Below are 26,205 nucleotides of genomic sequence, written 5' to 3' on the forward strand. Positions count from 1 at the left end.
TCTAGCATTAATCGAACATTTATGTATATATATCAAATACTTTTCCCATGATTCTTTGAATTTTTTTATCATTCATTATTTTTCCCAGTCTTCTCTAAGTGCCTCTGTTGATGGCAATTCTCTGTTAAGAATACTATTATATAGATATGATATTAATTTGTGTGAGTCTGCCTTAATATTCATTGCTTCTTCCAGTGGGTCTATCATTATGCTCTGAAATCTTGGTATATATTTCTTCATAAAGTCACATATCTGTAAATATTTAAAGTATTGGTTGTTATTTAGTTTAAATTTTGATTTTAATTGTTGAAATGATAATAAATTTCCCATTTCATACTTGCCACCCACCTTTTTTAATTCCCAATCTTTCCCTGTCTCTTAAGATACCCCTTAACCAATTCTGGTATCCGATTCTGAGTGGGGCCTCCAACCCCTGAAATCTCTGTGGTGTCAGGCCAACTCAATGGTAGCCGACTGCAACAGCTGTTGACTAACTAAGGTGTGGGGACTTTAACCTGCTAGAGAAAAGCCTTGTGAGCCTAACCCTTACCACACCCTTAGGCAAGGACTCTCTATCTCTCTAAGCCATCAGTGCTTGCCATACTACTATTCTCTGATCTCGTCGGGAACCCCAACACAAACACGCGAATGATCGATTCGTCCCGATCAGCAAAGTGGGGAAAACTGATTCGAAAACCGCACCGTGGCACTGATTTCTCCTCTCGCAATCTGTAATGACTCAACTCCCTGACCGCAAACTTATGTCTGGGGCTCCGTTGAGATCCCGGACGAGCCCCCAATGTAATTCTGCTTCTAATCTCATCCTGTTAGTCTTGTTCAGTAAAACACCGAGTCAAGCACTGGATCAATTAAACTTCTTTATTCTCAAACACGAACACACTTCCTATACGATACCTAACCAACACCGCGGGTCCGATACTTGTCTCTATTCATCCAAGCCCTTCAGCCTCATGCAAATAGACACCGCCAGATGGTCAGCATGGTCCCAAGTGCTGCCCCAGAAGATCGACACAGACTCATGTGCTGTCCCCTCTTATATACTGTATCGGACCCATGGCACAAAATACATGGGGGGGGGACCCCTACAAACCAATCACAAATAAACATCATATAATACATTAATTGACAGTTCCCTAACCCAATCACAATATAACCCATTACAATGTTTCCACATAAAGTTCCTAATGGAAAACAGTTCCCCTAAGTAATCAAACATTTTACCAGGTAACATAAACAATTCGGGCAAGGCCCCTTGCCTTGACAAATCACAAGATAATAGTGCAAAGACCATGCAACAAAGTTAACAGTGGTATCATAACACACCTTTCCCCAACCTATCCTGATCATGCATTGGCAGCAAGGCTCAGTTCTTTCTGCAAAACCCTCATACATATTAACAATTGAGGGGACATCTGGACATCACCCTGTAATTAGCTTCCTCCCTGGACCCAGATTTTCTGGAGCCATGGAACTCATAGTTTTGCAGCTTTTGCAGAAAGAGGCCAAGCAGGTTTTGCAAAGGCTGAAATTCTCCATTTTCTCACATACTAAATTGGCCAATATTATCAAATGCACTGTATCCATGTTACAAAAATAGATGAGTATGTCTATCAGCACTTGACAAACACAATGGCTCTGTGCACAAAAGAGAACCAGAACGGGTTTGTGCACAATCCACAATGTCAAGCTCTTGGCTTGAATCAGTGTCATGTCAATGATAGTTTATGTAGTTCAGAGCTTATCCATCTGAATGTCCCTGGGAATGTATCCACCCTAATTATCAATTATTTTTATAATTAGTATATGGTCTAATCCATCATAACCAGTATAATAATAATAATAATACATTTTATTTGCGGGCGCCTTTCAAAGTCTCAAGGACACCTTACAGAGATTAACAAGAGAGAAAAAACATATAGTCGGAGTAAAATAAATATTAAGGACATCACCAATACACAAATTATGGACAGAAATCGCTCCAAAGATAAAAAATCAAAAACACAATGTGAAGAGAGAGCAGCGGCAGCTAAAGCGCGCCAGCATCCACTCTCCCTTCCGACAGCCATCTTGGACACAGACTAACATATTAACTTACACACAAAAAAAAAATCATCCCCCCACAATGATTGCCACTGTGGGGGAAGGCACAATGTCCAGTCCCCATCTCCAGTTCTCCCAAAGTCAGGCCTATTGAGGCCACCGCTATTGCCTCTACGGATGCCCGATGTTCCTGGCCGTTCTGGCTGGGTGGTGTTGCCCCGGCGTCGGGAGAGTCCTTTCAGCGGCTGGGCCACCTGGAACGGCCGCTTCGTAACTGGGGACCGCGGCTCCCGAAGCCGACAAGGCCGCGCCAGTTCTGAACTACCAGGCTCCCGATGTTAGAGTCGGCGCCGCCCGCTCCGCTCCGCAGTACCGCAGCCCGGAGGTGTTGAACACGGCGGTCACAGCTCACCGGAGCTCCAGCACCTCGATCCAGCGCGGCGACCCAGGCAAGGCATCGCCCGCTCCGCTCCGCAATAGCGCTCCAGCGCTGTGCCGCCACCGAAGCCGAGGTGCTGGGCGGTCCCCGACAGGAAACGGCGCTCCACACCCGCTGGTAGGCCACGAGGACAGGTCGACGGGGCAGCCTGGAGAAAAAGCTGCCTCACCAACCAGGTAGGGACCTAGAAATAATATTACCCCCTACCCCCCACATTAAAAAGTAATTTCTCCCACAGACAAGGCACAGAACACACTAAAACTTCCCAAAAAAAGTGAATTAAACGGACGGCTGCTGGTTAGCAGCCATTCCCCAAGATGGCTCCTCCTCCTAAAGTATTGGGTAGGCTAATGGGACTGAAGGATGATAAATCCCCTGGGCCTGATGGTCTGCATCCCAGTGTCATCAGGGAGGTGGCTCTTGAAATAGTGGACGCATTGGTGATCATTTTCCAATATTCTATAGATTCAGGATCAGTTCCTGTGGATTGGAGGATAGCTAATGTTATCCAACTTTTCAAGAAAGGAGCGAGAGAGAAAACGGGGAATTACAGACCAGTTAGCCTGACTGGGGAGAAGGCAGGCACGGGTTATTGATAGGGGACGATCAGCCATGATCACAATGAATGGTGGTGCTGGCTCGAAGGGCTGAACGGTCTCCTCCTGCACCTATTTTCTATGTTTCTATGTTTCTATGTAACTCATTTGCCTCAATTCTCTGGCTTTCAAGATCACGTTTCCATGATCTGCATTCTTTATTTGATACATTTGTGGCACCTTCATGCCCACGTTGGTTTTGCAGACAGCCTGCCACCACTGGTGACTTGCCAGAAGCCTCACGAGAAGGTCCAGCCACAAGAGCTCAATAACAACTCCAAGATCAGACGCAACAATTGGCCTTATCAGCACACGGGTTATGATTGGTGAGAATGTAGGTAAAAGGGGCTTCTGGAATAAACGTGACACAAGGTGTCTGGCTCAGCTAAGTGTCGTTTGTTCTTTGCTTTCTGTCATGGGGTTCAGTAGATCCTACACATTTTTTACAACGTGTGTTCATTTTGTCAGTCCCCGATTACCATTAATCACATTTCTTGCGGAAATTCACTTACCCACTCATTTCTCCAATCATTTCACCAAAATGTGGAAGCTTCCACTGATGCTATGAAAGGTAGAAGGAAACAGATGAGAGCATCATTTTTGTGTGAACAAATGAGCATAACAGTAGTTGCTAGTACGATGGCAAACATTTTAGACCAGTAGCAAAAATTAAAAAGAAAAAGAAAAGCAAAAAAATGACCAAGGAAGTTTTCCAAAGAAATGCTTTTAAAATCAAGAAGCAGTGGGATCTGCACTCGACAACCTATCGGAGAATTTAAGGAAACAACGCAAAAGGAAAAACCAGTTCTACAAAGATCCCTTTAAGTTTGTGTTAAGCATTTTCACATAAGTGAAAAGCGGTTCCCTGATAGCAACAAAAAAGGAGTTTGAAGGAACCATCAGAACCATCCACGCTGATGAGCTAAAAGATGAACCGATACTTATCCCACCATTCTCACCCCCACAACATCAATTGGACATCATACCTCCCAACCTGAGTGAGGTGAAAGAGGCAGTGAAGAAGGCAAGAACGGCCTATACACCAGGTGTTCCGCATTTGTGACTACAAGAATGCCCCGGATGTTCTGAAATTCCTCTGTAGGAACATGGGGGTTGCGAGGGGAAAGCAAGTTGTCCCCAAAGCCTGGCGAAGAGCGGTGATCCCAAAAGAAAGTAAGTATGGGTTAAATGTGTTTTTAATGTTCTTTAGCTTGTTTTAAGTGGGGGAATCCAAACCTATGCAAACTCTCTTTATAACTCAACCCCACAAATCCAAGTAACATGGTGGTAAGTTCCACCCTTGCCATCTTAATGACATCCTTCCTACAGTTGCCCGACCAGAACTGTGCTTGGCACTCCAAGAATGGTTGTACAGCTGCATTATGATGTCCCAACCATGGTACTCAATACCCTTGCCAATGAAGACAAATGTGCCAAATGTTCCTTCACCACTGGTCCACCTGACTAGCTACTCATTGCTCGACAACACTTTCCAGGGCTCTACCATTTATTGAATATATCTGCCCTGGTTTGAAATATCAAAGTCCAATCAGTGGTTAATATTCCCATTCCGGAGAAGCCTATTTTGTAAACATGGTATGCAGTACTCGAGAAGTGCATTGAATTGGTATTTTCTCTGGAAGGAGAGTTTTGATTTGTGGATGTCTACACTGACGAAGCTGACATGATGGGCCAGTTCATTTTGCCCACATTTGGCCCATATCCCACAAAACCACTGGGTTTCATCAGCAATAGCTGCCTCGCCATCAGTCTGTCTGTCCCTTCCTTCTCTGTTGTTTCCTTGATATGGGTTAAATGTGTTCTTAGTGTTCTTTACCTTGTTTTAAGTGGGGGATCCAAACCTATGCAACCTCTCTTTATTACTCAACCCCACAAGTCCAAGTAACATGGTGGTAAGTTCCACCCTTGCCATCTTAATGAAATCCTTCCTACAGTTGCCGAAGTGCATTGAATTGGCATTCTCTGGAAGGAGAGTTTTGATTTGTGGATGATGGAAGAGTGGGACTTCATATTATGTCCAATCAAGATATTGAACAGGAAACTATGGACATTTTAATATTATATTGACTTGTTTCAGCTGCAGATAATGATTATTGATTTAAACTATACAGAGAACAGAGAAAACTTAAAGATGCAACGGACGAACAGATCCTTCGGTCCACAATGTCAAACCCAGGTTTGACTTTCCGAAATTCTGAATTACCTCGTACTTATCTGAACTGAATGCTATTTGCCATTCCCTGGCCTACTTACTTACCTAATCAATATCCTGCTGTAAGTTTTGTGAAATTTCTACACAGCTTACAATGCCACCTATTTTGGTGTCATCTGCAAATTTACAAACTATGCTTTGTACATTCTCATCCATATTGTTCATCTAAATGATGAACAACAATGGGTCTAGCAATGATCCCTATGACACATGGTCTGAATCCCTATGATCCGAATAACAACCTTCCACCATCAACCTCTACTTCCTACTATCAAGATAATGATGTATCTAATTAGCTATCTCTCCCTGGATCCATCTCTCTAACATTTCTGATGAGCCGACCATGAGGGATCTTGTCGAAGGCCTCGGTCAGTGGGGGCGCTGCAAGCTCCAAGCCCCTGTCAGCAGCGTGTCCGTTTTTTTCTACTTTTTTTTTTTTTTTAGTATGTTTTAATGTATGCTTTTAATGTCTCTCTGTGTCTCTTGTGTGTGGGGGGCTGAGGGTGAAACCGCTTCGGTCGCCTCCTCCATGGAGAGGCGACTTTTTCCATGTCGCCTCCCCCGTGGCCTAACAGCAAGGATCGGCGCGGCCTTTCCCGGAGACGCGCCCGGGGCTTCAGCGGCGGGCGCAGCGTGGACTCTCGGCGTGGAGCAGGCGAGCCCTCGCTGGGGCTAGCCGGAGGGGAGCGTGAAGCCGCGGTCTGCACAGCTCCAGCTGGCACGGCGTCTGCAGCCCAGGATCTCACGTTGGGGACCCGAGGGGGAAGAAGAAGCTCCGATTGCCGACCCGCGGCCAACTTCTACCGTGGACCCGGCGTGGACTTACCATCAGGAGCGGAGTCCATCACCAGGGATCCCTGGAGAGGAGGTCCAGATCGCCGGCCCTGCAGTCTGTGGTGCTTCTGGCTGCGGCGCAAAATTTAAATCTACGACCGCCGGCCTGCACCAGCCTGAAGCCACGGTCTCCGGTGGGGACTGATTCTGGACTTACCTTGACTTTCACCTTGTCCTTTTACCATCTGGACGCCCGCAGCAATGGCTGCGGAAGGTTGAAGTCCCGACCACGGGGGAAAATGGAGTGGCTAATTTTTGTGCCTTCCACCACAGTGATGATTGCTGTGGTGGATGTTTGTGTTAAATTTTTATCGTGTATTGTGTGTCCTTTCTCATTGTACCGCTGCTGACAAATTCATTTCACTTGCACTTTATGTGCAATGTGACGAATAAAACTGATTGTATTGTATTGTATTGTATTGTATTGTATTGTATTGTTAAAGTCCATAAGGACATCTACATCACTTTTATTTCACTCTTCAGTGAGACACAATTTCCCAGGTACAGGGGACTAGGCTGACTATTTGTAATCAATCCTTGTTTATCCTAATGCTAGTAGAACCTGTCCCTCAGAATCTTCTACAGTAACTTCCCCTCCACTACCTGCCTGTATTTCCCTGCCTTGTTCCTGCTGCCCCTCTTGAATAAAATATGATGCAATGTCTTCCCTAGCTTCCCACTTGGTCAGTCCCTGGAAGTGTATCCAAGAGCCAAGGGTGTTTTATTGTCATATCTCCCAGATAGAACAATTAAATTATTACTTGCAGCAGCATAACAGAATATATAAACATACAGTAGTACTCTATAAACAATATAATAAATGAGACAGAGAGAAAAAACACACACACACATACACACATACGTACACTCAAAAACAAACAATAATAGTGCAATGATGACAATAGTTATGTAGTTCAGAGCTTATCCATCTGAATGTCCCTAGGAATGTATCCACCCTAATTATCAATTTGTTTGATAATTAGTATATGGTCTAATCCATCATAACTCATTTGCCTCAATTGTCTGGCTTTCAAGATCCGTTTAGTTTCCATGATCTGCATTCTTTATTTGATACATTTGTGATGCCTTCACGCTCACTTTGGTTTTCCATACAGCCAGTCACCACTGGTGACTCGCCAGCAGCCTCACGAGAAGGTCCAGCCACAAGAGCTCAAAAAAAAACTCCAAGGTCAGACACGCTCATAGTCTGGATGCAAACAAATCGATATCTGGCATCCCATACCGAACAACAATATCATTAAATACATCATGATTCAACATCCATTCTGTGTTGTCATTGAATTTGCGTGATCTGGTGTCTGCCACCATGTTGAATCTGCCTGGCAAATAGACAGCTGAAACCCAAATGTTTCTTTTAATGCACCAGTGCCAAATAAAGTTAGCCAATCTGTCACAAGATTCCGACATGATTCTCCCATATGATTCACATACGCCACTGCCGTGGTGTTGTCAATCTGAAGCTGAACATGTAAGTGATGCTTGGTGGTACAATAAGCTTTAAGCCCATAAAATGCTCCCAATGACTCATAATAATTAATTCCATGTGACTGGAGAATAAATGCCTCATGTACATTCCATCTGCCTCCACAGCTAGAGATGGTGGCAGTAGCCCCCCCCAAAATAGGGCACTAACATCAGTCTGTAAAACAACTGAAGGCGCTTCTATCAAAATATTGCTGGAACAATTCGAAATGTTTCTTATCCACCACTGTACTTCAGCAATGGCTCCAGCTGGTAATTGCATGGGTCTGTTGAAATGACCTGCATGTATTCTGAGTGTCTGTACCTTTGCCCTCTGTAAATGTTGATAATGCAAAGGTCCATACTGTGCAGCAGGAAAGGCAGCTATCAATTTGCCAATCAAGCTAGCCACATGCCTAAGTAAAGGTGATTGCTCCCCAATGAGCTTTGTACAGCCTTCAATTAAATCTAATCTCTTGCCCTTGGGCAGAGTTACAGACATGTGATTTGAATTAACTGTAAATCCCAGATAATCAATAATTTTAACCGGTATCAATTTTGATTTAGTTGGATGGATGAGAAACCCCAATCTCCCAAACATGAGTTTAACAGCTGAAACAGATAACTCAGCTGCCTCCCGAGTTTTTCCAATTATTAAGATATCATACAAATAAGCCATTACAATCTGACCTTGAACCCGGAGTAGCCCCAGTACTGGTTTTAGCAGCTTTGTAAATAATCTAGGGGCTGAGGTTAAAATATTAGGTAGCGCTTTAAATTGCCACTATTGCCTCTTCCAGCTAAATTTCAAATATCTCCGATAGTCTTTATGAACAGGAACTGAGTAATATGCATCCTTTAGATCTATACATGCCACATAACACCCTCTGGAAACCAATTGCTTGGCTGTCTCAAATGTTTCAATTTTGAAATGTTTATACTGCACAAACGGTTTAAGGTCTGTCAAGTCGAAAATAATCCGACTCCCACCATCTTTATTTGGCCTCGGAAAAATATTAGATATGAATTGGTGAGGTCTTTTCAATTACACCTTTTATATTTAAATTTCCAATTTCAGCTTGAACCTCCAAATTCTCTTTTTGTGAGAAAATGAGTGCGCGTCGTGGGGTATGTTGAGTAGGTGGACACAAATTGGGAATTAATTCAATTCAAAACCCTTGTATAGTTTGCAGTATAAACAACTCTGATGTTATCCCATACCATTCTTTCAAAAACCAGTGTAACCTCCCCCCAACTGGTAGGTAATTCTCACTCAATATGTTTCGACAGGCACCAGACCCACCTACCTCCATGGTTACCGGTTGCATTCTTTGTCCCCTGGTTCTGGTGGGAAAAGACATGTTTGGTCGTGCTCCTGCTGGAGTGCGCCACCTGCGCACATTGAATGGCCGGCTTGGTCCTTGACCCGACCCGGTTTCAGCAAACCTCTTGTAGGGGTACTGCCTCCGAAGGGTTCTGCTGGTCATTGGCACCTTTATGGTTTTTGCCTCGTCGTCTAGCTCTTTCACCCGTTTTGCGAGGTCTTCCCCGATCAAAAGATTTGTTGGCTGGATGTTGCTAGGCTTACACAGGGCAGCAAATTTTGGGTTGATTGTAGGGCAGATGGTGCTCTTTCTAAGGCAGTTAATCTCAAAGTACACATTGCCCATGAGAGCCAGGGCATCCTGCTGAACCTCAGTCAGGTGCCCACCATCCACCGACCTCCTGAATGCCGTAATGCCGGAAGCTAGTAGCTTCAGTACTCTTTGCAGCTTCATCTCCTGCGCCCTGATGCCTACTCCCATATGGCCCCAGATGGCATGGTTTACAGCCGACACCTTAAGCAGGAAACAATTAGCCGGTATGTCGTATTTCTAGCTGTTGCATCCATGGTCAGCTCCTGAAGCTGGTGTGAGGCCAAGCAATTTATTGTCGTTGCCAATTCTTCCCCAAGCGGCTCTCCTGAATCTGTCAGGACGGCAAATCTAGCTTCCAGGAATGGGACATCCGGCTCGTGCCCTTCGTCCCTTGGGGCAGCCTCCAATGCTAAGCCCTCAGACGCGGCGTCAGATTTATACTGGCCCGTTATGCTCTCCTCGTCCAAGAGGGAGACATTAGGCAGCCCTGTGGTAGGTGCCACTGGCGCGGGCTCTTGAAGAGGCCGGCGCTCTTGATGGATTATCCCCTCCATAAGGAGCTCCATCCTGGATAACTGCCCATACACGGTAACCCTTCTCAGAGGGGAACCCTCCCGACCGGACTCGTCGGAGTCTATCGGCCGTACAGATTTTCTGGTGGCTTTACGCCCCACCGGCACAGCCACGGTGCCCTCAGGCATCAAGTCTGCAGTTATTGGTTTCACTGTTAGCAACTCGGTAGATGAGCTAGGCGGCCGCCCGCTACCTGCATTACCGCGGTCCTTAGTTACTTTCGCAACGGCTTGCCTTGCTCTCCATGCTTAGACTTGTCCTCCTGTAACAAGATTTAACAAGCGCAGAAACGACCTCCGACTAAGTTTGACACTTACCTGAGGCTTTTAAAACTTACAGCTGGAGGAGCGCTGCACCTCCGAGCTGGTCGCTGCGCCATGCGTCAGACTTAATGACGCGCATGCAGACTGGCGGGGTCTTCACGGAATCACTCACGTGACTACGAAGTAAAATATCATGCACGTATTAAAATAAGCCAATAATGAAAGTCAGGAAATTATTTATTTATTATTCGTTAACATCGTGGATGCTTCTTTGTTTGAGAAATAGCAGCGGATCAAATGGTAAAACCTATCTTGTCAACCCCTCTTAGACTCAGAGAATATTTTTGTCATACAGAATGGAAATAGTCTCTACGGCCCAATAGGTCCAAGCCACAGTTGTTCAGCCATTGAAGCTAGTTCCATTTGCCCACGATGGTTCCATATCACTCTAAAACTTCCCAATCCATGCACCTGTCCAAATCTCTTTTAAATAATATAATTGTTCCTGCCTCAACCACTTCATCTGGACGCTTGCTCCATATACCCATCACCCTCTGCGTAAAACATCCCCTCAGTTTGTTATTATATCTTTTCCCTCTCAACTTAATTCTGTGCCCTCCTGTACTATATACCCAACCTGGGTAAAGTTCATTCACACTTCTATTTCCATATGATTAATACACTTTTATAAGATTAACCTTCAGCCTCCTTCAATCAACAAAACATGATTTTGTATACCTCTATAAGATCTCCCCTCATCCTCCTACACTCCATGGAATAGACACCCAGCCTACTTAACCTCTCCCTATAGCTCACACCTCTATTTCCATATGAACTATACACTTTTATAAATTCAACCTTTAGCCTCCTTCAATCCAAGAAATAAAGTAAAGCCTGCTCAACGTTTGTGTATAGCTCAGTTCTTTGTACCGGTTTTATGCTCAAACATATTAAGTTTTGTACAAAGTGCTGACCTTGAAAAACAATAATAAAATGAACTAGCCAAATTCCAATGGCTCGGGACATTAGGAAGAGTGAATGACTAATCCCAAAAGATTTTTAGGCAGTTGATTGGCCAGATTATTCAGGTAACTATGGATAGAGAATGATAAATCTAAGAGCTAATGCTCAATCAAATTTGCTTGAACAAATTTAATACTTTCAGTTGAAAACGACTATATTAAACATTGGACAATAACCTGGTGACAATGCATAGAATTCCACTGAGAAAAACAATGCATAGAAAACCACTGAAAAAACCTTCAGAACTCGAAATGTTATCCATAAAATTATTTGTTGAATTCTTGGTAACATTAAATCTCATCAGTTATAGTTTATGTTGGAATATCATGCAAGTAGTCATATAAGCCAATAATTAAAGTCAGGCAATTATTCATTTATTATTTGTTAATATCATTGATGCTTATTCGTTTTGGAAAATAGTAGCAAATCAAATATACCAGTTACCACTTACATGACTGTATGATGCTAACATGCATCATTAGATAAAAAAATAATAATATCTTCTTTGACATCAAGGGACATTTTATAAGTGTAGTCATGAGAGTGCTGCCATGTTTTTTAACTGATATTTCTCTGCAAATTTGAAGATTCGACAATTTCTACAACCACAGGAGAAAGCACATCCACAGACCAAAGTACGATGTTGACCTCTTCTTCAACAAAATCAATATCAACAGAGACAGGTAACATAAATTACAGCTCGTACTCCAAATCTGTACAAGGGATATTTGGAAATAATGATAAAATGTCTTGTCAACCTTCATTAAACTCACAAAGCAATTATGTCACACAGAATGAAAATATTCTCTAAGGCCCAATAGGTCCAAGCCACGGATGATCAGCCATTGAAGCTAGCTCCATTTGCCCATGGTCGTTCCATATCAATCTAACACTTTCCAATCCATGCACCTGTCCAAATCTCAAGTGACTACCTCAAGATTTTAAAGATCTGTGATTTCAAGCCGTGGAACAATCCATGCTTCACTCACTGCCGAAGTCATCCAAGGGAGGAAGTATGTTATCGTAATTAAATATGAATCAATTTTTTAAAAACAATAACGATTTTTATTTTTTAAACAAAGAAAATAATGCTCCCTCAGGCTAAATTATATATTTGCAGAACTTAAAATTCTTTCTGCAAACACTGCAGGTTTGGCAATCGGCTTATTATAAAATATTTGGAATGTCCTTTCCGTAGACCATCCTGCTGTTGCCAGAATATGGTCCATTGGCACCTCCATATTTCTGGCCGCTGATGTTGCTGCTGCCCTGGTGGAGTGAGATTTAAAAATGTCAGTATCCACCCCAGCAGCCCCCAGAACCTGTCTGAGCCATCTTGAGATGATCTGTACTGACACCCGACCATGAGGCTGTTTGAAGCTAACCCATAATGCCATTTTGCTTCCTCTTAATTCTTTTGTTGTCTTAAGATAAAGCAGTAGATATGACATGACACACAAACGGGGGTCAGGTGGGTATGCCCGGAATTCCAAAGTCAGTCCCGAAGTTCCCGGTCTACTCTGTTTGACCAGCTCCAAGATTCTGAATGTTATCTTGTCTGTTGATGTTACCATATTGTCCAGTCTTAATTTATATATGGACTGGACACTTTGAACTGAGACCAAGGCCATCAGCATGAAGGTTTTTAGTGTGAGCTGTTCCAAGGACAGGAACTTGGCTGGTGACCAACCCCTTAGTAATGTCAGGACGACACTGACATCCCAGTGCTGGGTGTACCTTGGTCTGGGGGGGATTGGTGTTATAGGTACCCCGCATTAGTTTGGCAACCAGAGGGTGAGATCCCATGGACTGCTGTCCTGGTGCCTGCCATAAATACGCTGACAGAGCACTCCTAGCAGTGTTAATTGTGCTGTAACTCAGTCCTTCATCGAAGTGAAGGCTGGATAGGAACTCCAGGACGTTGGTAATGGTAGCTGATCTGTATGCTACCCCAGTCCTCGAGCAGTACGCTTCCCACTTCCGAATGCTGGAGAGGTACTGCTTCTTAGTCGATTCTTGGTAGGCCGCGGTGATCATGTTCATGGTCCTGTCCCAGATTCAACAAAGGCCATTTCAAATTCTGCAAGCCAACAGATTTATCCTGTCATGGCACGGATGACTTTCACCCATAACAGGAAGGACCAATCGATCTGGTCTTTTGGAAATGGTCATGAGTGGTTCAGAGACCATGTCGAGGACCACAGGGAACCATGGCTGTGTAGGCCAATCGGGTACTACCAAAATACCTGAAGCTGAGTCCATTTGTATTTTGCGTAGGACCCGACTGATGAGGCAGAAAGGGGAAAAGGCATAGAAAAACAATTTTCCCCAATTCAGCGAAAAAGCGTCCATCGTTGCTTCCTCAGGGTCTGGTTCCCAAGCGACATATGTTGGTAACTGGTGATTCGGTCTGGATGCAAAGAGATCGATATAAGGTGTACCCTACCACTTTGTAATATCAGCAAACACTTTATGGTTCAACATCCATTCGGTGTTGTCATTAAATTTTCGTGACCTGGTGTCTACCACTGTATTGAGCTTACCTGTTAGGTAAGTTGCTGATAGCCAAATATGTCTGTCGACACACCATTGCCAGATTGTGTTGACCAGATCGCCGCACGATATCGATTTTATTCCACCCATATGGTTAATACAAGCCACCACTGTGGTGTTGTCAATTTGTAGGCAGACATGCAAATTATGCATAGCTGAACAGTAAGCTTTTAGCCCATAAAACACACCCAACATTTCGAAATAATTTATAATCTGTAGTAGTGATGATTCTTGTATGTTCCATCTGCCACCAGTACTAGATATAATGTTAGTTGCTCCCCAGCCCTGGACACTGGCATCCGTTTGTAATGTGAATGCTGGGTTTCTGATAACGATGGGGCTGGAACTATGCCAAATGTTTTCTTTCCACCATTGTAATTCTGAAATTGCTTTAGCTGGTAATTGCATAGGTCGATCAAAATGACCTGCATGTTGTTTTAACGCTTGCACCTTTGCCCTTTGTAAGTTTTGGTAATGCAAAGGTCCAAGTTGAGTAGCTGACATGTGGACTGAGTTAATTGTGAATCCCAGATAGTCCATAGTTGTGGATGGCGTCAACTTAGATTTATCTGGATGTATGACAAAGCCCAAGGTTTCAAATAAATGTTTAGTAGCTAATTCCATGGTTTTGCCTATTATCAAAATATCTTCAAGATATGCCATGACAATATGTTTTTGTTTTCTTAGTATTGCCAAGGCTGGTTTTAATATCTTGGTAAACAGTCTTGGGGCTGATGTTAACCCATGAGGCAACGCTTTATACTGCCATAGTTGCCCCATTCAGTTAAAATTTAGGTATCTATGATGATCCTTATGAATGGGTACTGAATAGTATGCATCTTTTAAATCGATGCATGCCATGAAGTATCCTTTGGAAATGAATTGTTTGGCAGTAACTAATGTTTCCATTTTGAAATGTATATACCTAACAAAAGTATTCAGTGTAGTTAAGTCAATGATGATGCGACATCCACCACCTTTCTTAGTTTTTGTAAAAATATTCGATACAAATTCCAGAGAGTCATGTTCCATTTTTTCTATGACTCCTTTTGCATGTGACCTCACCAGTTCTGCATGTTCCTCGCTTTTTTCCCCTAGTGAGAGTACAAACTCCCTGTGAAATACATGTTGAACTGGTGGCATACATTTTTGGATGAAATCAATTTTGTATCCCTGAATACTTTGTAGTATATATTTATCAAGTGTAATAGTCCTCCATGCTTCCAAAAACAAGTGTAACCTTCCCCCTGTTAATACAGGCCCTACACCTTTTGTGTTCTGGAAGGAACCAGACCCACCTACCTCCATGGTTACCGGTAGTGTGTTCATTTCTTCGGCCTCTGTCACTGGTCGAGGTGCAGGAGAGTGGGGTTGGCGCATCTTCCATGAGGGCCGCTCTGGGCCCTGGCCTAAAAAAGACCTCCGGGGATGATGTGCGGCCCCCATGCTTTCACCAGCACCCTGGTGTTGACGCCTGCTGGTGGATGCATAGGGGTGCTGCTGCCTGGGGTGTGTGGTTTTACTCGTTCCTGGACCTGCCCTCATAAGCCCAATGGCTTTCAACTCTTCATCCAGATCTTTGACTTGTTTCGACAAGTCTTTCCCAAAGAGCAGTATTTGTGGTTGTGCAGTTGCAGTTTTGCACAAACCTGCAAATTTGGGATTGAGGGCAGGTCTGATGGCGTCCTTCCGTAGGCAGTTTATCTCATACTGTGTGTTACACAGTAGAGCCAGTGTGTCCTGCTGGTTATCGGTCATTTCGACCCCATCAACCGAACGAGCATAGGACATTATTGCTGACGTCAGGAGCTTTAAGACTTTCTGGAGTTTCACCTCCTGCGTCCTTATGCCCAGCCCAATGTACCCCGTGATTTGGCTGTTAATGGCCGGTACATTTAGCGAGATGCAGTTCTCCGGAGGTGTATATTTGTCCATAGTCTCATTGACCACCTGTTCCTGCAGCGGGTGGAAGGACAGGTAGTCTATACTGGCCGCCAGTTTCGACTGCAATGGCTGTCCCGCTCGTGGTGATACCGCAAACCTGTTGATCACTCCCAGCAGCTCTTCCTGGTCCTGCACCCCCAGCATACTGCTGGTATCTTCAGCCACAAGCCCCTCTTCCAGGCCAGCCCAGCCCTGGCCCCCAATGCTCCCCTCTGTTGAGGGAGATGAATATGGTGCTGTTGTGGGTGTGCGAGCAGTCCCATGGCGAGCTTGATCCATCTCCCGGAACAAGTCTCGCTGGAGCATCTGCTCCATAAACCGCTCCATGCGGGATAAACGGTCACCTTTGCCGCTCTCGGGCAGCGCGTCCTCCTGACCGGACTCGTCCGATTCTATCGGCCGGACCGACTTCTGCTTCGCCTTGCCTCCAACCCGTTGCGGTGGTTCGAGCTGAGCAGCTTGCGGAGTTGGGCATGGCTGAGCAGTGATTGAGTCGGTGACTGTGGACCGCAGCGAGTGTGGTCCAGGTTCCGCCGGTCGCCCCCCACTGCTGGAACCCTCCTGGTCAACCACAGTCATACGGGGCGCGACCTTCTTTAGTTTTCTTCCCTTGTCCATGTTCGCTGAAAACACAGAACACAGCAAGGGTTTGAAATATACGACCTCAGAATAAGCTTAACTTACCTGTAGGTCCCGTTTTAAACTCTGCCGCGGGAGAGCTCTTCTCCGCCCGTCACTGTTGCACTGCGTGAGACGCTATGGCACGCATGCGTGCTGGCGGGGTCTTCACATAGTCACTCACGTGACTTCGAAGTAAAATTCAGTTCTTTATATTGGTTATATCCGCAAACGTATTGCAGTTTTCTCAAAAGTGCTGGCCGGGAATAACATCAGTAAAATGACTTCACTAAATTTCAGATATTTGGACGAGTGATTGATACAAATACATCAATAGATGCTCCTGAACACATCATCAGTGATGTAACCTGGGGTCATTGGGTGTTTTGGGTCTTTCAACATCAGACACCCTCACCCAGGCGACCCAGCCGTGGTTGATCAGACCACGACTTGTTTTCAGGTGGCATTCGCTCTGCCCCATGGACCTCCTCTCCTGATCCAGAGCCATCTCAATGCCTTCTCCGCTGCCTCTGTGGTGTTCTTGATGGCCTTTCTCCTCGCCACTCCGTTTATGCCCAGTGTACTCAAGGCTTTGTAGAGCGATTGCCCTGCAAAACCCCTGCAGCCAGCCTCGATGGGCATACACGTTGTCTTCTAGCCCTGCTTGTGGCAGTTTATGACCAGCTCTTGTCGTGGTTTACCAGACTCAAATTAAAGATAAGATGACACAGACACGGAGAATTCTTCAAGAAGACGAGAAGCCTTTAATTTGCACAAATCTGGGCCTGGAACATTCAGAGATAGTACAGCTTGGCCACTCTCCAAATGTTCCCATATCCATAATTTCAAGCAGCATTTTATTATAATTGCAGTTCTTATCTTTGGCTGCTTAGCATGCATGTTTTTACTAACTTTAACCTCTCACTGTCCTTGCCCTTTATCTCCAATCTATGAGTTGCCATGATGTTCTAACTAAGGCAAAATAAACTAAGCAATAACATGTTTTTGGGCCTTGACCTGATCACATAAAAATAGCTGACATCTGCGAGCTTTACTAAATGTTTTTAAACATATTGGTAAAATTTAAGAAGTAACGTGTTTCTTCTATATACATTCTATATAACTTCTATATAACTTCCTTCTCTGAAACTTTACAAAGTCTCAAAAGACAAAGAAAACTACACACACATTCCCCAGGTCTAATCACTCATATAGCCCTAAAATGCAGGCTTGTTTAATTAATTTTACGTAATGCTGTGTAATGTTCTTTCTCTGGCTCCTTGAGAAACTGGGCCAAAAACCCACCCCCATTACGTGAAGCAGGCAAAAAGATCTAGCTTTCCTTACAATCTACATTTAACATTTTCCTAACAGTTCTTCTTCATCGTAGTAGTATTCTATCACCCAGGTCCATTTTCTTTTAGGGCCGGATTCGTCTGCACCCGTTATCATTAGCAGTTGTTTCACAATATCTTTCACCAGGAGGGACTTAATACAGGGGAAAACACAGCACAACATTATTGCCACTGCATGTAGTATTACCCCAATGGTCAGACCAATTTTGAATCAGCCATTCTCCCCAAACCCCCCAACATCCTCCCCAGCCACCCACACAATTGATGTCTTAACTCTGCATTTTGTTTAACCTTACTCCTTAGGTTTTTAACTTATCCATGGCTTTAGTATTATTATGTATGAAATTGAAACATCGTTCCCCAAACAAGACACATACACCCGTTATTCTGACCTTATTTACACCAATTTCAGTCACTAATGTCTCCAAAAAAAAACTCACATTATCTTAACCATTTAACAATGACAGCAATGAAACAGGCCACCTTGGCCCTTCTAGTCCTTGCCGAACACTTACTCCCAACTAGTCCCATTTACCTGCACTCAGACCATAACCCTCCATTCCTTTCCCGTCCATATACCTATCCAATTTATTTTTAAATGATAAAATCGAACCTACCTCCACCACTTCTACTGGAAGGTATGGTAGAACATCTGGAAATCCTCGAGCAAGTTCTCACACGACTGAACTGCCACAATGTCAAACTGCGTCAAAGTAAATGTGCATTTGCACAGTCAGAGGTGGCCTACTTGGACTCAAAATAGACCCTGTGAAGGTGAAAGTTGAAGCAATAGTGAATGCTCCAAAACCCAACAATGTGTCAGAGCTACGATCATTATTTGCGATGGTGCAGTTCTATGCACAATTCCTTCCAGATTTAGCAACTGTGCTAAAGCCACTTCATCATCTGCTACAAAAAGATGTGAAATGGACGTGGGGAAAGGAACAGCAACGTGCATTTGACATCTGCAAGGAAAACTTGACAAGTGACAAACTTCTTGTTCACTATGATACGACACGCGAGATGAAACTTGCTTGTGATGCTTCAAGTTATGGTGTAGGTGCAGTGATCTCCCACGTAATGAATGACGGACAGGAAAAACCTATTGCTTTTGTATCCCACACCCTGTCATCGAGTGAACGCAACTATGAGCAGATAGAAAAGGAGGCACTCAGCATCGTGTTCGGAATCAAGAAATTCCATCAGATTCTTCTCGGCAGACCATTCACCCTAGTGACTAATCACATGCCACTATTAGTGATACTTGGTCCCAAGTCAGCTATAATGCAGGATGCAGCGCTGGGCAATTTTGCTGTCCCAGTATGACTACAAGGTGGAGTACAGAAGATCCAAGTGCAACGCAGTTGCAGATGCGTTGTCCTGGTTGCCCCATGAGAACTCTGATGTGGGAAGTGAAAACTCAATCTACACACTGCAAGTTGTAGATGAAGACGTTCCAGTGACTGCAGCAGAAATTGCAGCAGAAACAAAGAAAGACAATGTGCTGAAGTGGGTTGAGGAACAGACTTTGAATGGTTGGACTGAAATCGATAGTGGAGTGAACTCAGTTCTGAACTCAGAGCTGAAGCCTTTCCATAATTGATGCCATGAATTATCATGTGACAGGGATGCATTAAGTGGGGTTACAGAGTGGTTGTACCAGAGTCTTTGAGAAACAAAATTATGAACGAACTTCATGCCGAACATCCTGGCATAATAAGCATGAAGTCAATTCAGTGGAAGTTTGTGGAGCAAAAAGATACTTAGTTGAAGTTGGAGCGAGGATCAAAAGTATTCATGTTGATCAAATGATTCCAGCCAAAGATGAACCAAAAACTGAGCATGAAGTCCTAATCCCTGAGTTTTTTCTGAAAGTGAGTTGGAAGAGCCAACTGTGATTGAAACACAAAGTTCAGTTAGTACAGACAAAGGAACAGATTCCGCTGGTCAAATTCAGAGTACTAAAACAGAGCCAAACAAGCGAACAGTTGAGTCCACACCTAAACCTTTTATTTATTTATTTATTTTAAATTACAAAATAGACTTTATTCAATTGATAAATATATAGAATTCCTTAACCATTCGAACAAACAAAATTCATCCGACATTTTCGGAGACTACAAATTTTTCCAGTAAAATTTTTTGACATTTGTCAAAATTTCACCAAACAGTCCCCCACCCGTGCCACTCTGTGGCCCCTGTCCAAGTAATAAATATATACAATGTGTACACAGTGCAAAAATTCCATCTGACATTTTCGTCGGCTATACAGATTGTTCAATACCGTTTATAAGTCTTTTAAATTCCACAAAAATGTCCCCCACCCGTGCCCCTCATGTGGCCCCCTGGTGTGGGATACCTTCCCTTAATTTAATTTGAGGGGCGTCTCAACCATACCGTGCCCCACATGTCCAGCAGCGGAAGGACCCTAGACTGTGGCCCTCCCCCACTGAGCCTTGGCGTTGGCTGCACCAAGCTTCAGCGAGTCCCTTAGCACGTACTGCTGCAGTGGACCAGTCGGCAACATTCCCTGACGGACATCTCGCTCTGCTGGGTGGTGAGCAACGCTCGGGCAGACCAAAGAGCGTCTTTCACCGAGTTGATGACCCTCCAGCAGCACTCAATGCCAGCCTCTGAATGTGTCCCTGGGAACAGTCCGTAAATCACGGAGTCCTCTGTGACGGAGCTGTTCGGGATAAATCGTTCCAGGGACCCTTTCATACTTCTCCAGTCAACACCTAAACCTGTTACACCTGTTACTGTTAGACGATCAGGCAGGATCCGTAAACCAGTAGTCAGATTAGGTTTTTAAGTTAAGTAACTCACTGTCTAGGTAGAATGAAAATGTGTAAATATGTAAAATATATATATTATGTTTATCATTTAAGATTTCATAAATACTGGTTTAAATCAAGTATCACAACAAGAAATTTATAACTGTGTACTTAGATATAATACTTTAAAAAAGGAGAGCAGTGTAATGTATTCATGCATATTCATGTATATGCTAATGAGTTGGTGTGTATATAAGTAGGGAATATTGGGTAATAAATCTCTCTTGTGATCCAGGCAGCCTGCGTGTAAGTTGTTATTCATTCTACTGTGCGGAATATAACACAATCCATAGCATTATCAGTCCATGAAAATCAAGAGCATTAATTTAGTTAGATGTCCAAGTTCCAATAAAACAACATATTGCTCAGATCTTATTGAGCATTTCTTCACTAACTTATATTTTCTCTTCAGTAGTTGAAATGTTTTGTCATAGAATTGTGTTTTATTACTTTCAAATGATTATGTTGCCTTTGATATCAATGTGTCTTTTCTCTTCCTTTTTCATTTTAGAGCCAACCACAACTACTACAACACCTACAACCACTCCCACCACAAGCAGCACAACAACAGGTATAATTTTGCATCAACTGTATGCCTTGTTCATCTTCCCAGACTCATATTTAAGAAAGTACTGATGCAGGGTCTCAATACCAAACGTCACCTATCCCTTTTCCCCAGAGATGCTGTCTCACCCGCTGGGTTACTCCAGCTTTTTGCATCCACATTTGGTTTAAACCAGTATCTGCAGTTCCTTTCCACACCAATATTTAAAATGCACTCAAGTACCAAACCATGGACGATGTTTGATTGTGGTTACTACAATTTTTCTAAACCATGCCGAAACAATTGATCAAACCACAATCTCATGCCGACCATCAATCACCCATTTCACACTAGTTCTATGATTTCACACTTTCTCATCCACAATTTGTAAAGCAGGAGAAAAGCAATAGACAAAGATTGATCATTGTTTTTGCCAACTTACTCCAAAACGGTCAAACCATAGATCACTTCACACTTAATCATTGTAAAAAATTGTGCAATTCTATAGATGTAGCTAAATGTAGTCAGGAGATTTTTCAGAACAAAATTCATCCTTCATAATAAAGAAAATTATAATGTACATTTAGACAAAGATACCAATAGCTGAGGCATCACTGAAAAGCACTCAAGTATCATATATTCCCAGCTCATCTCCAAGCAGGAAGAATAATTTAAACATTACAAACCACACAGTAATGCAGTAATTGGTGGTACATATGCAGCCATTTCTAGGCAATAATTTTCATGCCAAACACATTTGACACAGATAGAATTCCTGTCAATATTGAAATCCCCTCACCGAATCTTGGAATCTTTGTCAATTGGAAATTAGCAACAGGGCTACGTTACCTGGTAGCTGATTACAAGATAATAATATTTGTTTTCAAAAGGAAAACAAGTAACTGTAGTCTGCTTAGAATTTTAGTGGTATTTTAAATAATTTATAAGAGTAGACATCGAAGCACAGCCCAGTATTTTTACTCACATTTTTTTCTGCATATGAAGTTTTGGCCACTTTGACTTCCTATGCAACTGAGTCAACAACAACCTTGAGAGGTTCCTTGTATTGTTAATAGTTATTCCAAAAGGCATTCCAATAGTTATTCCAAAAGTTATTCCTGAGGACAATTGTTCAAAAAAATTGTCTTGTTACCGTGTATTCCTCTGTTATTATTCAAAGTTCTAGTTTTGACTGTCATCCCCAAATTAAAACCATTTAATGTTGTATTGTCTGTGATATCTCCACCAGCTAAAATTTCTGATTCAAGTAATTTACATGCAATTTAATATTCAGCAATGTGTAAAAAATATCACTATTAAACTATTCATCACATTACAATCACATCACAAATGTAGATTGAAACCTGCAGGCAGAATTGCAAATCATTCACTACCAGAAGACCACATTATTTGCTGTGGAATAACAGGTGACCTGTTATGCATAAGATCAACTTTTATTTTCTCTTCAGTAGTTGAAATGTTTTGTCATAGAATTATGTTTTATTACTTTCAAATGATTATGGTGCCTTTGTTATCAATGTGTCTTTTCTCTTTTCCATTTTAGAGCCAACTACATCTAAAACCACTCCCACCACAAGCAGCACAACAAGTATAATTTTGCATCAACTGTATGCCTTGTTCATCTTCCCAGACTCATATTTAAGAAAATACTGATGCAGGGTCTCAATCCCAAACTTCACGTATCCCTTTTCCCCGGTCTCACCCGCTGGGTTACTCCAGCTTTTTGTGTCCACATTTGGTTTAAAACAGCATCTGCAGTTCCTTTCTACACCAATATTTACAATGCACTCAAGTACCAAACCATGGGCGATGTTTGATTGTGGTTCCTACAATTTTTCTAAAACATACCAAAACAATTGATCAAAGCACAATCTCATGCCGACCATCAATCACCCATTTTACTTCGGAGTCACGTGAGTGATTCCGTGAAGAACCCCGCCAGTCCGCATGCGCGTCAATACGTCTGACTCATGGCGCAATGACCGGCTGGGAGGTGCATCGGTCCTCCAGCGGTAAGTTTTAAAATGCCTCAGGTAAGTGTGAAACTTAAGGGCCTGTCCCACGAGCATGCGAATCCATGCGGCAAGCGCGATCTAAAGGGCCTGTCCCACGAGCATGCGACTCCAGCGGCAAGCGCGACCTAATGTGGTCACTTGAGCCGTATGGCCTCGCGGGACCGGTCCCACTTTGATCACTGGAACCGTATGGAGTTGTGCGGAGCTGGTCCCGACATCGCGCAGGGGCTCCGAAAAACTGACCATGTTCAAAAACTGCGGTTGGAGGACGTTCCATATGGCCCCGGAGGTGCGAGGCTGCTGTGTGCCTACTCGACTGATCAGCCACGGTCCATCATCCCCATCGCCTGGCATTGAGTGTTCGAGGTGCTCCACGGGATGGCCCACCCTTCCACTCGGGACGACCACAGCCCTCATGGCTTCCCGTTTCATGTGGCATGGGTTGCGCAAGCGGGTTGGACATTGAGCCACCTGCATCCCGTGCTTAACTGCCAAGGTACAGCGGCATGTGCGGGCACCGGTCCGGGAGTTCCGTGTCCCACGCCAGCGGTTTGACCATATCCACGTGGACATCGTGGGGCCGCTGCCGCCTTCTCCGGGCTTCACCCACCTCCTGACCATGGTCGACCGTTTCACGCGGTGGCCGGAAGCGGTTCCATTGGCAGACACCTCTGCGGCCACGTGCCCGTGGTTTGGCGGCACACTGGATTGCCCGATTTGGAGTGCCGGTGGACATTACGTCCGACCGGGGGCCTAAGTTCACATCTGAACTGTGGTCGGCCATGGCCCGCCTCCTCGGGGTTAACCTGCACTGCACCATGGCGTATTATCCGCAGGCGAACGGCCTGGTGGAGCGTTTCCACCGGCAACTCAAGGATGCCCTGAAAGCTCGGCTCAATGACCCGGACTGGGTCGACGAATTGCCGTGGGTTTTGCTGGGTGGCCTCACCGCGCCCAAAGAGGACTTGGCCGCCTCCTCAGCTGAGTTGTTGTATGGGGCCCCGCTGACAGTGCCCGATGAGTTCATACCATCAGCACAGGGCCAGGCGGAGCAGCCATCAGCCGCCCTGCAACGGTTTTGAGACATGGTGGGCAAGCTGGCAACGGTGCCGACGTCTTGCCATGGTTCGTGTAGGCCGCACATTCCTTCCATTCTCCAGGACTGCCCGTTGGTTTTCCTGCATCGGAACGCGCACTGGGCGCCTCTTCAGCAGCCGTACGAAGGACCATTCAAGGGCCTCGAGCATGGCCCTCAGGACCGGATTTAGATGAACAGAGGCCCTAAGCTGATCCACTTGTGAGGCCCCTCCCAATCCCACATCCCCATGACGAGAGGAAGATGGTCCACCAGATTGACACCGATTTGATGCTGAGCGCGGCCAATGAGATAAGGGGTTGGAAAGCTGCGCTTATTTATTTATTTATTTATTGCTAGTGCTAGTGTCAAGTTATTGGCTTAAAACACTATTATTCTGAAATGGAGAGCAAGAAAATTACTGAAGGGTTGTTTAGAGGCTACAGTGCATTGTGACAGCATATGTAAGAAAGGCCTATGACAGTGTCAAAAATATTATACACCTTGCAGGGCTCTCACTTCATTTTTTTCTCTGTTGTCAGCCGGGCAACCTTGGCAGCTTTTTAAGTTGCCAAATGAAAGTTTGGATGGTCATTTAAGATGGCTTGCATAACGTGTGCGATAATGTGCTCGGACGAAGTGCGTAGTTACCTGTCGGAATTATGCTCAATGAAGCATTCACATATTATTTCATCTTCAAATAAAGTCACAAACTAAACATATTCACCAATCAAGACATGATATATATACCACAATGACATGCAGCAAAATTATAATACAGTATCTCACACTTTTTACACATTGCAATGAATGCAATTTCTATTATTTCTTTCCACTTCCAAAAATGTGGTTAGATTATTCAGCGAATGATCAACCTCGGTGAGACCAAGCGCAGGCTTGGCGATCGCTTCGCACAACACCTCCATTCAGTTCGCAATAAAACCTGATCTCCCGGTGGCTCAACACTTTAACCCCCCTTCCCAAAACCGACCTTTCTGTCCTGGGCCTCCACCATGGCCAGAGTGAGGCCTACCGCATATTGGAGGAGCAGCACCTCATATTTGCTTGGGTAGTTTACACCCCAGCGGTATGAACATTGGCTTCTCTAATTTCAGGTAGTCCTTGCTTTCTCCCTCCTTCCCCTCCCATTCCCAGCTCTCCCACAACCTACTGTCTCCACCTCTTCCTTTCTTTTTCGTGTCCCCCCCCCCCCGACATCAATCTGAAGAAGGGTCTCGACCCGAAACGTCATCTCTTCCTTCGCTCCATAGATGCTGCCTTACCCGCTGATTTACTCCAGCTTTTATGTCTACCAATGGGATCCCACCATTGGCCACATCTTCCCATCTCCTCACCTGTTGGCTTTCCGCAGAGACCGCTCCCTCCATAACTCCCTGGTCAATTCGTCCCTCCCCACCCAAATCATCCCCTCCCCTGGCACTTTCCATGCAACCGCAGGAAATGCTACACTTGTCGCTTTACCTCCCCCCTTGACTCCATTGAAGGACCCAAGCAGTCTTTCCAGGTGTGGCAGAGGTTCACCTGCACCTCCTCCAACCTCATCTATTGCATCCACTGCTCTAGGTGTCAGCTGCTCTGCATCGGTGAGACCAAGCGAAGGCTTGGCGATCGCTTCGCCCAACACCTCCGCTCGGTCCACAATAACCAACCTGATCTCCCGATGGCTCAGCACTTCAACTCCCCCTCCCATTCTGAATCCAACCTTTCTGTCCTGGGCCTCTTCCATGGCCAGAGTGTGGCCCACCGTAAATTGGAGGAGCAGCACCTCGTATTTCGCATAGGCGGTTTACACCCCAGCGGTATGAACATTGACTTCTTCAATTTCAGGTAATTCCTGCTTTCTCCTCCCCTTCCCAGCTCTCCCTCAGCCGACTGTCTCCGCCTCTTCCTTCTTCCTGTACCCCCCACCCTCGCATCAGTCTGAAGAAGGGTCTCGACCCGAAACGTTGCCTATTTCCTTTGCTCCATAGATGCTGCCTCACCCGCTGAGTTTTTCCAACATTTTTGTCACCCATTCACACAAGTTCTGTTATCCCACTTTACGCGACCACTCCCTACACATTAGGGGCAATTTTACAGATACA

General features: G+C 44.4%; 2 protein-coding genes across 2 annotated transcripts in view; one reads left to right on the top strand and one right to left on the bottom strand.

The window, feature by feature from the left end:
* LOC116980023 (mucin-5AC-like) overlaps positions 1–22,697 on the top strand; it is a 249,282-nt gene extending 226,585 nt beyond the window's left edge. Inside the window, exons 30-31 of the mRNA XM_033032093.1 lie at positions 20,957–21,016; positions 22,554–22,697. Of these exons, the coding sequence (XP_032887984.1) occupies positions 20,957–21,016; positions 22,554–22,663 (170 nt within the window). The 3' untranslated portion in view covers positions 22,664–22,697. The remainder of the gene's footprint in view (positions 1–20,956; positions 21,017–22,553) is intronic.
* The window catches only part of LOC116979505 (serine-rich adhesin for platelets-like), a 1,930,096-nt gene that overhangs the window by 829,417 nt on the left and 1,074,474 nt on the right, over positions 1–26,205 (bottom strand). The gene's annotated exons all lie outside the window — the stretch shown is intronic.

Source organism: Amblyraja radiata, chromosome 13 (assembly GCF_010909765.2).
Source record: "Amblyraja radiata isolate CabotCenter1 chromosome 13, sAmbRad1.1.pri, whole genome shotgun sequence".
Classification (NCBI taxonomy): Eukaryota; Metazoa; Chordata; class Chondrichthyes; order Rajiformes; family Rajidae; genus Amblyraja; species Amblyraja radiata.